The sequence below is a fragment of the Epinephelus lanceolatus genome, chromosome 11 (genome assembly GCF_041903045.1).
Source record: "Epinephelus lanceolatus isolate andai-2023 chromosome 11, ASM4190304v1, whole genome shotgun sequence".
In the NCBI taxonomy this organism is placed as follows: Eukaryota; Metazoa; Chordata; class Actinopteri; order Perciformes; family Serranidae; genus Epinephelus; species Epinephelus lanceolatus.
Window position 1 is genome coordinate 41,929,396 of NC_135744.1, and position 12,612 is coordinate 41,942,007.

Here is a 12,612-nt window from a genome sequence, read left to right on the forward strand (position 1 = left end):
AACATGACAGGCCAGCGTGCTTGCTGTCAGGAATTAATGTACACTGAATACCTTTGTGAATTAATTTAATAATAATTACACAGCGAAAGGCATTTCCAGCAATTAGCTAGGCTAAAAAAAGATCCTAGTTTTGTGCAGGCCACATTTTGACCTTAACTGTGGCTCAAAAAACTGGCATCCATAAAAAAGTTTGGTCCCATTTCATCCACTTCTGTTTTGCACACTGCTGGACATACAGCCCTGCACTCCCTGGTCCTCATTCACAAACCTCCAGACACCCCTGGCAGAGATCTGCACTCCACTGAATGCACTTTTCTAGTTATAGATATTTTTTACCATTATTGCACTATGATAATTTCAGTCCTCTGCATCCACTGTTATTAACACTGCAGCTGCTAGAAGGTTTAATATGCAGAAATGATCAGTTACTGTTTCTAAACAGTAAAGCCAGCAAAAGTGGGAGTAAAAGCCAACCCCAGATTTACTCTTGTTTGGAACGAACTTTGATTGCTTGGCGTTTTATACTTTTTTTTCAGCACTGTGCCCACGGTTTTTGTAGCTTCCTCTGGGATGTGTGCTCCTAATGGCCTGACGCTGGGTGGGACCTTTCTATCAAGTCAAGACCTTACCTGCACGCTGTTACTGGCTGTAGGCGACACACCCAGAAACATCCCAAACATACCAAAATAAGAAGAAAATCACAAAATACAAGCAGACGACAGCCTCTGGGGAAAAACCTTGCAGTGGGTATGAGTCTATAAATTGTATTTTAAGAAAGTCCTGCACAGTATATATATTTGATCTGTTTTATCTTCTTATTCATGATCTGAGATTTAAATTAATACCGTATTGAAAATTATAACAAAGCCATAAATGTGCACATGTGCAGTCCTCCTGTCAGCATACTAAAATGTTGCTGGTTGATAGAGTTAGTGCATATTGTTTGTGAGTCAGACGTCCTCTGTAAATTGTCCGTTTTGCATGGTCAGTTCCCTAAATTATTCAATATATATGCCAATGGTTTGCCTGCCAAGAACCAATTTACACAAGGTTACCTCTGTACCGATAATACATTTGTAGGACTGTATCTGAATAAGTAACATGAGTTTCTGCAGTCATCTTTGTATTCAAGAAATTTGTTTCTAGTTTTGTCCAATTTTGAGGCCAAATGAAAAAGCAATGCAAATCTAAGACGCTTGATCCTTGATGTTCAGGTGAAAATTGGTACTTACTACTTCCTTCTGCATTCAGTGGCACGATCAATCTTGAACTCTGGGAGGCTGACAAAGCCCTCGGCCTTCTCATCCTGTGACCAGTAAAAGCAAAGTTAAATCACAGTGCCACATAATGAATGAAGGCTTCATGCTGCGAATTGTTCTTTTGTCAAAAAAAAATCATCATATTCACCTCCTCGTTCATGTACCAGTACAGGCACGTGCCTTTCAGGATGAACCAGTACTTCTTCCACTTCTGAGAAAAATAGGTTTTAGCATCCTTCTTTTTCCACAGCCAGCCCTCACAGTCCCCCTGACCCAAGTCTCGGCAGGAAATCCGCCGCTTGCTGATTGAAGACATGGGACTTCCAGCTGCAGACGGCGGCAGGGGAGCAGAACAGATGAGGGGGTCAGAAAACACTCCTCGAGAAACACCTGCTCCTGTTTGGGTTTGAGTACATTTGAGCGCTCACGTAAAACTCCTTAAACAAATGCCCTTACCTTTACTCTTCTTCTTTGACCTTGACAGCAGTGAGGATCGTTCAAACACCTGCAAATTAAACAAGAATGACATCATGCAGAGGATACCAGTGCTGCTGAACACTTCTACTCCAGCTTATAACAAAAAATTTAGAATTCTCATTGACACAAGGGACTCACATGGTAGAGGGAGGCAGAGTCGGAGCTGGATGTGGACAGGGAGACTTCCATCTGGAGCGCAGGGACGAGCGTGTAATGGGTGGGGCTGCCTCCTCGCTCGGTCTTCCTCCTGTTCTGACTCAGGCTGCGCCCCAGCAGGAAGTCCTCCCCAGGGGTTTTATCTTCACTTGCAAAACGCATCAGGGAATTCTCTGCAGGGACACAACAGAGGCAAATTCAGCGCCACACACACTTGACGGAATTTAACTTCAGAAAATCTATAATTTACATACTAAATGCCCTGAACAGTTCCACCGAATGCATCTGAATCATAGTATGCTGCACCAATTTAGTAATCTCATTTGTCAGTTAAAGGTCCTATGAGTATAATTTAGAGGGATATATTGGCAGACATGGAATATAATATGATAAGTATATGTTCTTCAATCACCAGAAAATATAAATCGTCAGGGTTTTTTTAACCTTAGACTGAGCTATTCATATCGACATAGGGAGCAGTCTTCGTCCACAGAATCTGTCATGTTGCACTGCAATGTTTATACAGTGGCTTGGAACAGACAAACCTAGCACTGGGTCTCAATAGGGCCTTTCGCGATTTCACATGGGCCACCGTAGTTAGCAGCCCCTCCGCGAGGAGCTGAACAGCATTGGAAAAACACTGAATTTTAATGTAAAACTGCTTTATTCAGTGTTTTTACCCGTTTAAATCACCAGTTCTGTTTGTTTCGGAGAGGAGGAGACCTCTGCGGATAATTCGGCTCCTGGTAAAAACCTCCTGAATGTCTGGATCTTCAGTTATTAGAGGAAAAAGGTTAGCTAACATTAACAGGTGCAGGGCTAGCGGCCCATCTGCGACAAGCTGAGCAGCTTACAAGAAACAATGATTTTTAATGTGGAACTGCTTTATTCAGTGTTTTTACTAGTATAAATCACCTGGTCCGACCTTTGTGAATAATTTGGCTTCCGATCATAATCTCCTGAACCATAGACTGTATAATAAAAATGGATGACATGACAGCTTCCCAAAAGTGAAGCCAAAACATCTCATTTGCTCCCTGGTGGCTGGCTGCAGTACAGGTCATAAAGCCCGCCACCTCCCATGTTAGCAGATGCAACATGGGCCAAACTAAAACTCAAAGTACAAGTCAAATAAATTTTTCCCAAAGATGGTTTCTGTCATTTTCGGTAGTTCTTATCACGCTGATGTATATTCAGATGTTCGTAACTCAATACTGGTAGACATCGCTACTGCAAAGACTCTGGCTTCAAATGTTGTCACAAGGGCAAGATGGCAGCAGTTGTTTCTGGGACATTATGGCTTCATTTTTGTACAGTGGGTGAGGTCGAGGTGCGTCATCCATCTTTATTTCCGGCTGATGTCCTGAATAATCACCACTAAAAGAATCCTCAGGAGCTTGGCAATCCTCACCACTAGATGCCACCAAGTGTTACACACTGCTGCTTTAACTTAAGTAATTTTGCATCTAGATTATAGATTTTAACCAAGTATTAGTTGCTACAACAGGAAATGTCACAAAACCGATCAAACCTTTTTATATAATCGACTGTAAGGCCAGTCAGTCGCCTTTAACGATCTCTCTGTCTGAGATCAGTGAATGCTGACACTTCAAAACACTACCTACAGATGAAGGCTGTTGTCAGGCAGGAAGCCCTCCAAACTTCCAAATACTGTCTCTTGTAGATAAATATAGCTCCACCACGTTTTTTTGAAAAGCCCAAAGGAGCAACATATCACCACCATCCCCAGAGGAAACAAACACATCACTCAAGTCTTTCTTTGAGACTGAAATAAAGCAATTCAGTCTCCTCCCACTCCATTTACCACCTAGCTCGACAGTCACCAACAAAATGTGAAAATCTCAGGATATATTTCTACAGTTGCCAAAGCAACAGTGTACTTTTTATATCCAAACACAGAGAAACGGCAAAGCTGAGAGCGAGAAAGGGAGGGATGAAGAAGGGAAAAAAGGAGCAGTGATAGATTGTGAACACATGGAGGAGATCGAGGCACGAACTGATATCCAGCATGTTATCAGTTTTGACAGGCCAGCTCATCCTTCTACTTTTTGGCTGGGAGATCTGAGAGGGTGAGGATATTATGAGATATCCACCCACTCACCTCAGCTCCCTCTGTCCCTCTCTGTCTCCCTCCTTTCTCTTCCTCCCTTTCTTTTTCTCTCTCCCACTGCCTCCCACTCACCTCTCCTGCTCTCCCTCTTCAGCTTGGCCAGGTCTTCGTTGTCTCCCACCCAGTTGTATTCCACCGGCATTGAGATGGGCCTCAGCCTGCCTGCAGCAAGGAGGCGCACGGAACGTCAATATCACACAGCTGCCCACACACACATCAAACCACCGCAGACGTCTTAAAAAACATCTCAAAAGCATACAGACGTCACATTTGCAGGGTTTTGAGCTCTTGGCTCTCACGATTACAGCAGCACGTCTTCAGACGAGGCAGAGGTCTTACCATAGGTGGGAGTGCTCCCCCTGCGGACTGATGACACCTCTTGATTCTGGTCGTACTCGTAACAGTACAGTATAGAATCTTCCTCCACCAGAGGAAATCGCCGCCGACACTCCTGGTCCAGGTAGGAGTTTGGTGACTCAGATCCCTCTGCGACATGGCCATCTGATTGAGGATCGTCACCCGACAGATTTCCTTTGTCATCTCTATGGTAACGGAAAACAGGAGGTATTTTTATTGTCAGTAAAGACCCAGACTAAAATTAGACAAAAGAAACAATGCCGCCATCAGAATGTACTGTAAGGTGAAAACATCTTCACATGCAAACTGCCAAAATCAACCACAATTTTAGTTTAAAGGAAAAGGCCAGCGATATCCTATATCTTTGTAGTTGTCAACAAATCCCATAAAAAGCTCAGAACCAACAATGTGTTAGCCCATCTATACTTTCCCACCTCTCCAGCCTGTCTGTGGCCCTCAGCCCCGAGCTCCTTCGTTAACAGTTAGAGGAGATCGCAGATATATACTAAATAATCCAGAAGTCATTAGTGTATTTGTTGGCGACTATTTTCTGCTGCAGATTAATACACATTTGGTGCCCTGGTGAGTGTTCACAGCACAGTGTATTTGGTGTATGTGTACTGACTCAAAATAAAATACAGTGTCCATATTTAGGGTCATAAAGGAAGATGTCACCCAATGCAGCTGTGTGACTCACGGATGTATTTATAATAGCTGAGCAGTTTATTGGGTTTCTTGGTCTTTTCATGGGATTTGTTGAGAGAATATTACCAGACCTTTCCTGGAGGTTACAGCAAGTGAAGCTATAGCCACACTGGCAGCGCAACACAACGGCATTGGCGTGGAGAGGTGGGTGCCGAGAGTGCTGTGCACCCCCTGTTGAGAAGGGTTGCAACAACCCAGTCTGTAAATAGTTGGCTATTTTACCATAACTATCTGAATATTTATTTTAAATTTTTACTGCAAAAGGTTCTTGTCAGAAAATAGAAAAGATGTTTAAAATGCACAAATGTAATTAATTCATCCGATCTGAAGACAGTGCAGCCAACTTGGCGACTTTCTTGCTAGACGTAGCGACTCTTCAGACCCTCTTAACTGCTTGAAAAATATTTCACTCCCATGCATAAGTAATCACAGTCCACAGCTCTTCCGCTATCAGCCCCCCCCCACTCTCTTCTTGTGCCGAGCAGTAGGTGTGGGACAGGCAGGAGGAGAGGAGACACTGCTCGTCATGGAAGATCAGTTCCTATGTTTACTGTGACACTCTCACTGTCTGGATTGGAAGTGACAGAGCTCTCATGCCATTAAAATGTTTTATTGAGGATTCTTCTACTGAATCTAATCCAGCAAAGTTTTAATGCTTCCATTAATGCGCAATGACGTCACCAATACGCAAACAAGCACATGATGGCATGCGGCTACCTTTTGGGTGAGTTATTTCTGGCTACTTTGATCTGAATGGAGCTGGCAGCACTGTCTGATGTGACAACGTCACCACGTCAAGTGAGGTAAAAGTGCAAAGGTCGGGGTCAGCTAAAGAGAGATTTGTCGTAGCAAGAGTGTGGCTAATCAATAGCGCTGACAGGCTGACAGTTATGAAGCTGCTTTTTAAATCCATATAATTAGGCCACTGGGACATGAAGGACTTCCATATGATTTGCTCAAGGGACATGATGTAAGTGGTTTCAGCAAAGCGACAACTGGATGTCTGACACTATTTAAAATAAAATATTAGATATGATGGCACATGCAGTTCAGACAGAAATTGAGTCTGAAGCAAAAGAGCGCACACTGAAGTGGAGGAGCAACAGTTGGATCTGACTGAGAAGCGGAGGACACTGTCAGTAGACAGCCTGTCACTCAAAGCAGCCAGCCCTTTATGATGCGTAACTTTAGCCTAAATAATAGGCTATGTAAACGTATGAAGAAAATTCACACCCTGTACAACTGTCATGAATGTTAAAAATTAATCATGGGGGCGTCGGTAGCGTAGCGCCCCATATACAGAGGTGATGCCTCGCTGCAGCGGTTGCGGGTTCAACTCCGGCTTGTGACCATTTGCTGCATGTCATCCCCCCACTCTCTCTCACTCCCCCATTTCACTCTCTCCTGTCAGTTAAAGGCAAAAAGCCCGAAAAAATAATCTTTAAAAAAAAAAAACTATGGAGACCAAAACCATTTTTGCACCAGGGGATTAACATGTTTATTTCTGTGGTAAATTCGGGCATTTTAACATGGAGGTCTCAGGGGAGTGACTCGCTCCCAGAGCCAGCCTCAAGTGGCCATTTAAAGAACTGCAGTTGCTGGAACTGCCATGTTGACTTGCCCCTGAGGTTGCCATTTAAAATCACTGCTAGTGGTCAAAAATGCCACATAGTAACTTTATTTAGTAAAGCAGGTACCACTGGTGAACTGTGTGTTTGATGTGTAAGTGTGTCTTCACCTGGGGGTGTAGGGCTCTGCTGGAGGAGGTGGGATGTAGAGGTCCTGCAGGGCACAGCTACTCCTCCTGGATGGAGTGCTTAAAGTGCTGGTGGGCGTGGCGACACTGCTGCTGGGGCTCTGAGGGAAGATTGGCTGTGTGTGAGTGAATGTGTGTGTATGTGCGAGCGTGTGCGAAAGAGAGAGAGAGACAGGCAGACAGGGAGAGAGAGAGAGGGAGAGGAACAGTTACAGAGATTGACACATAGAAAATTTGGAGTTCACAGCAGTCCAGTCAGTTAGTCAGTCAGGGACCATTTGTTCGGTTCAGGCTGTGCTGCTGAGCATCTCAAGCGTGAAATGAGCAGTGTACTGTACGTTTCTGATGCTCCAGTTCTAACTAGTGCGCACAAGAAGACGGGTGTGCAGTCTAGTTGTCCCTCTCATTCAGGTCAAGGAAAATCTGGTCATAGCCTACATAGTCTATTAAACAGTACATGGAGATGGATTGCTCCTTGTTTATTTGCCTCAGTGACGAAATATGTATCTAATATCTTTTTAATTATCTTCTTGTCACATTTATGATATCATAATAGGAAGCTGCAAAATCATCAGTTTAACTTGAACAGTCAGAGAGATGTAATCCAATCACAAGACGCCTGTTTTGCAGTGATAAAACATGGACTTCCAAAAAACACTTGAGAGCCTGTTAAATGAGAACGAAGTGAAAATCTTTTAACAAAAGAATACTAATTTGTCACTGCTCAAACTATGCTAATATGTTGCGTAACTCACAGCTGACTAATATCAGAGATGTATTATCGGGAGATGTGCTCCATCATAAGACCATTATGTGTGTCAGAGCTACTGCAGGGCTTCTACGGCACCATGTTCTTTTCAATAACTTAACAGACTATACCTTGACATTGTTAATTTTAGTCACATCTCGGAGCAGAAAACATTAGTTTCTATGTTCTTTTTTCCCCCTTTTCTGTCCTCTAAAATGCCAGAAGGAGAGCAAATTTGATTTAGGTGGCAAAGAAGAAGAAGAATGAGGATGTGATGTGAAGGGGGAGGAGGCTGTGCAGGACTGCGCTTCAGGGCCTCAGGGGGGAGAAAACATTTTCTCTGGCCTAGGACTCAAAGAAAGGCTGGGCTACATTAATACACATCCCTCTCATTTCCACCCTCTCTGGCTCAAGCACACGATCCTAATAATATGGTTGGTTTGGCCGAAGTAGGACAACAGATGCCACTGAGGGCTGAAATGTCGACTTGTGAATGAATGATGCTGGAGCTTTCGACCAATTAGTAGCAAGTTGTAGAATACAGTGCAAACCCCATTTAACAACTTACAGTGTTACAAAGCTAATGTGTGTTTCACGGATCTTGTTTTAAATTGCATCCTACTGTAAAAGTGCCACTGTAATTTAACTCCATCTAAACTTTATATTCTTATATTTTGGTCTTTGATGCACTGATCTGGGATTTTGGTGTCTCGTGTCCAGAGTCTGTGAAGTCTTATTTTGAACAGACAGAAGCACAGAGACACACACGCACAAAGACATACCTACACACAAACAGGCATGCACAAACATATCTGTGGGGGATGAATGCAGTAATCATACTTGCAGAGCCAAAGGTTTCCATCTCATGTTCTTGAGCAAAGCAGGGGTTGATGTAAGCGTGCTCTGTGGGCGTTTCTTCAGCGTCAGGGTGACACCTGCAGGGTCCCCACGCAGCAAGTTCACCAAGTTCTTTAGCTGCCAGCCCACCTAGCAAACAACAACAGCGTGATGAGGGTTTCCACAACACACGGGCATCCCCGTGACTCAGACAACAGAAATGATAAGCTGATTTTTCAATGTGAAAATACAGTAAGTGGCTAGTATGGGGATTCAATATCTAGTCCAATTGCTTTTCCTGATGTTCTTCACCAATCAAAAATCAAATTGTCTAACCTTGACCTTACTGACTCTAATCTGTACAAGGATTCCTCTACTGAAGGGTGTGATATCTGTGCTTTTCCCTAAAATCTGAGATCCAAACGTTAACCAAGCAGGCTCAATAAGTCAATCACTGTATCGACGGAAGAACAGACTGTGACACAACACCAGCAAAGAAACCTGAAACCTCCAGCACAGAACAGACTTATCGGTACAGAGAGCAGAGTTTGCATTAACGTAGTTAAAGTTTTGACAGCAAACACGGTAGAGAGTGCAGTTTTTTGGATGTAAACCTGATCCCTTGAGCTTCCTTCCACTATCTACCAAAAACCCAATCGTAACAGATGATACTGTATGTTTCACAAACACTAACACTGTGTCAGCCACTGCCAGTTAGCCTACAAGCTAACAGGCCAACAAACAACAACAACAAAAAAACAACACTTTCTACTAACCACTGATATGTCTGTTAGTTGCCTATTTCGGAGTACAACAGACTCCTCTTCTAATGGTACATGTCCAAGGGCGCCTTTGGATGCTAGTGGTCCAGGCCCCCAGGAAATGCTCCAGGCTTTGAAGCCAATTTTCATAGTGGCCAAACAACTTCCGAGCCAATCACGTGATGCTATTGGGCCCAAAAAGTCTTTTTCCCCACTTACTTACATTATAAAAGAGATGTCTGTAAATCTGTTGATACATTTATTTTGAGTGTTACAATCCTTCGAAATGACTTGTTTAACTATCAGGATTTGATCCATTCAGTCAGATAACATTTGGAAAGTCTAGACGAGCCACAAGATAAAATTGTTTCATCCCCACTCAAGGTAGCGGAGCACTAAACCAGAGGTAGCTAGCTTGGCCGGCGGAGGTCTCTTTTGCACTTGCTTTATGGGCCCAATGATGCTGAAGCAGTGCCGAACGTCTGGGTAATTTTACTTCATAGTTTCTGGCCTCGTGCCACTGAGCAACGTCCACAGAAATGAACAGGGTCCTGCCTCCAACATTGTATCCAGGTCAGGAATAAGCCATGCAGATGCTGTACTGTTTTCGTTTTAGATCGACATTAGCCATGTTTCCATCAGCCTGTTTAGATGCGCATCTAGAAGTATCGCATCGGAAAATTATGATGGAAACGTCAAAATTCGAATTAAAATCCCCTGATTCACACAAACTAAAATACGCTCGCTTTAGCCGGGTTTTGGTTGATTTGAAAAAATGTTGATTTGCAAAACAGGGGATGGAAACAGTTATGTTCGAATTAAGTCTGACGTAGCGCACCTCTCTCCATGGTGATATCCACACTCCGGGTCGGGAAGGCCGTAATGCATTTACAAGCTGGTTGCCAACCGCCAGAAAACATAGAAGAAGAAGAATGCGAGACTTGTTTTGTTTCCGGTTCTGCAGAAAACTCGCGCGAGTTCGTAGTTTTCACCAAAGTCCGAACATTTAATGGAAACACACAGGATTCGTATTTCTTTTAATGCACATATCCCAATGATTCGAATCAGTTTTGGATGGAAACAAAGCTATTGGTGAGTTTAAAAGTTTTTTGGGAGTTTCCAGAGGTGGCGAGTCGTGCATGATGCCCCTGATTTGCATAAAGTAGCCTAGATTCAACATTAAATGCAAATGAGGAACAGAAGCTTTGCCCCTTCGAAATGCAATGCAGCGCTACCGGAATGCCTTGCATGGCAGCTTATGTAGACAGTTAATGGGAAGGGTGGAAATGACAGATCCTGTGGTGATGTACCATGAGTCTGTGTCTGACTGAGGCTCAAACATGTACCGCTGAATCTCTCTAATGTTTCCTCTAACAGTAACGCTCGCCATCTTGATGCCTACTTCACAGGTCAACCAAGTGCAAGCAGCACTGGAGGAGGTACAGGCGAAACTTCTGCAAGAAGATTTCTCAGTTAGGGAGAAAGAGTAGATATGCTTCCAGAGATATTTATTCCAGAGATTTATATTATGTGAGAAACCATGTTACATAAAATGTTAGCATATTACTTAGAATGTGTCTGGAGAGGGACTTTAATACTTGGATGTTTCCTTTCACACACGATTTGGGTGACTTTTTTTTATGCCTATCCCACTACTGTGCTGTTGTGGTCGTTATTTCAATAATTCATGTGGATCCTGATGGTTGGAAACTGCAGCAGAGCCTCTGAGGTTCGTGTTTATAAAGATGCTAAATGCAAAGTTGGATGCCAAAGGGCATCTTGTACACCTCCCGTGATATCAATCTGCAGGAGCTGTCATGATGTGGTAAGCCCTGATGTTGTGTGTTATGAACAGCTGCATGCCTTGTAAATAGTCTTTAACCCAGTTTTGATGACATTTGGCACTAAAAACATCCCACCCAGAGAAACACAGTCTGCAGCTGAACCAAATATGCCAGGTCCAGTTTGGGAAGGAAATATCCTCTCTTGCTTGGCTGACTGCACTGAGGTTCAGTACATCTCGCGTATTCCAAGCAGCATGAGAAACCGGGCATTTTTCAGGCACTGACCTAGCAATCACTTTGTTCCTTTCCAAGTAATTTTTCACCTTGACAGCCACTACACAGAAATTCTGCACACAGAAAGTGCATTAAAGAGACAGACAGGCTGAAACAGACACATAACTCCAAAGCTTGCTTTATTCTATGATAAAAAAGATTGTTTGGTTGTGTATAGCCGAAACAAATGTGTTTATTTAAAGCAGTGAAACCTGTGATTTTTCAGTTTTTTTTTTCAAATATCTACTACTTTATCTTGGTTAATAAATGTTCTGCTGTGAGGTGTTTCTGATGATATGTCATGTCTCTGGTCTCTTCTTTTTGTTTCATTTTCTTCGGGGGATTCTGCTAACACTCTCCAGTGTTAAATTTATTGTCCTTTTTATGTGTTTGATGCCTTCCCTATTTATTGACCTGCACCAGAAATTCAATCTATTCTTGCTGCCTGGAGTTATTTATGTCTGACATGCTGTCTTTTTTTTTTTATAGCCTTTCAACGCTGTGCTCAATAGCCCCAAATAATTTGCCATTTCTTCATTCTATTCTACATGTGTTATTATAACACTTTCAGAGTTAATCACAGTTTTTGCCTCAGAGGATTTTTCCCTCATTACTTTCCTTTGCCTCAGCAGCCATTGTTATGTCTGCTTCTTGTGGGAAGGGATGCTAAAATCCAGTGAACTTTGTTTTGTGTCTTACTGCTGGACTTCTCCCAGCTGATGTCATTATAAATCCCTTAACTGTTTCAAGCATCTCTGTTTTTTATTTGGTATTTTTTTAACCTTGATGTTTGTTCTAGCATCTCTCAGGCCTGAAGACTGTTTTTATTTGCTCGACTGTTAATCCCCTTTTAGTCCTTTTCTCCTCTGGTTTCTAAAGTTGTTGTAAAAAGAGATGGTGCAAGGAATTCTGGGCCACCACAGACACATCTAGTTCAATGCAGCATCGCCTTGTATCTCCAAAGGTTTCATCGTGGCTAATGCCCCCCCTAATGGGATGCTCATGAACAATCACCCACCATAAATTCATTCTCAACTCTGGGCCACACTAAATTAAATGTATTATGATTGACAGTGCAGTTCTGGATCAGCACACACGTCAACTGAGTTTACATATTGCCATCACCCACTTAAGCTGTCAAACTCACTCAGCTGCTGCTCATTTCCGGAACGACACAACAAGACATCTTTCCATCAACACCACCTCCCCTGCATCCACCTGCAAACTTTGTCCTAGTTCCATGTACTAATAATATACAGTAAATACAGCATCATAATCTTCACTTCGAATTGTTTTTTCCAGCTGGTACATGAGAAATGAACAAACATTAATAAACATTAGATGATAAGACATGTCCATCAAGCTGCA

At 42.9% G+C, this 12,612-nt stretch overlaps 1 protein-coding gene across 7 annotated transcripts in view; it reads right to left on the minus strand.

The window, feature by feature from the left end:
- The window catches only part of LOC117270502 (connector enhancer of kinase suppressor of ras 2-like), a 46,170-nt gene that overhangs the window by 9,868 nt on the left and 23,690 nt on the right, over nucleotides 1–12,612 (minus strand). For 2 of the 7 annotated variants that reach the window (XM_033648169.2, XM_033648152.2), the window contains exons 9-16: nucleotides 8,430–8,576; nucleotides 6,824–6,942; nucleotides 4,363–4,565; nucleotides 4,096–4,185; nucleotides 1,875–2,065; nucleotides 1,716–1,764; nucleotides 1,408–1,586; nucleotides 1,233–1,306 (exon numbers count right to left, since the gene is read on the minus strand). In XM_033648169.2, the coding sequence (XP_033504060.2) occupies nucleotides 1,233–1,306; nucleotides 1,408–1,586; nucleotides 1,716–1,764; nucleotides 1,875–2,065; nucleotides 4,096–4,185; nucleotides 4,363–4,565; nucleotides 6,824–6,942; nucleotides 8,430–8,576 (1,052 nt within the window). Of the gene's footprint in view, nucleotides 1–1,232; nucleotides 1,307–1,407; nucleotides 1,587–1,715; nucleotides 1,765–1,874; nucleotides 2,066–4,095; nucleotides 4,186–4,362; nucleotides 4,566–6,823; nucleotides 6,958–8,429; nucleotides 8,577–12,612 lie in introns of all 7 variants that reach the window. The other 5 variants (XM_033648162.2, XM_033648145.2, XM_033648209.2 and 2 more) reach the window with 3 other exon arrangements.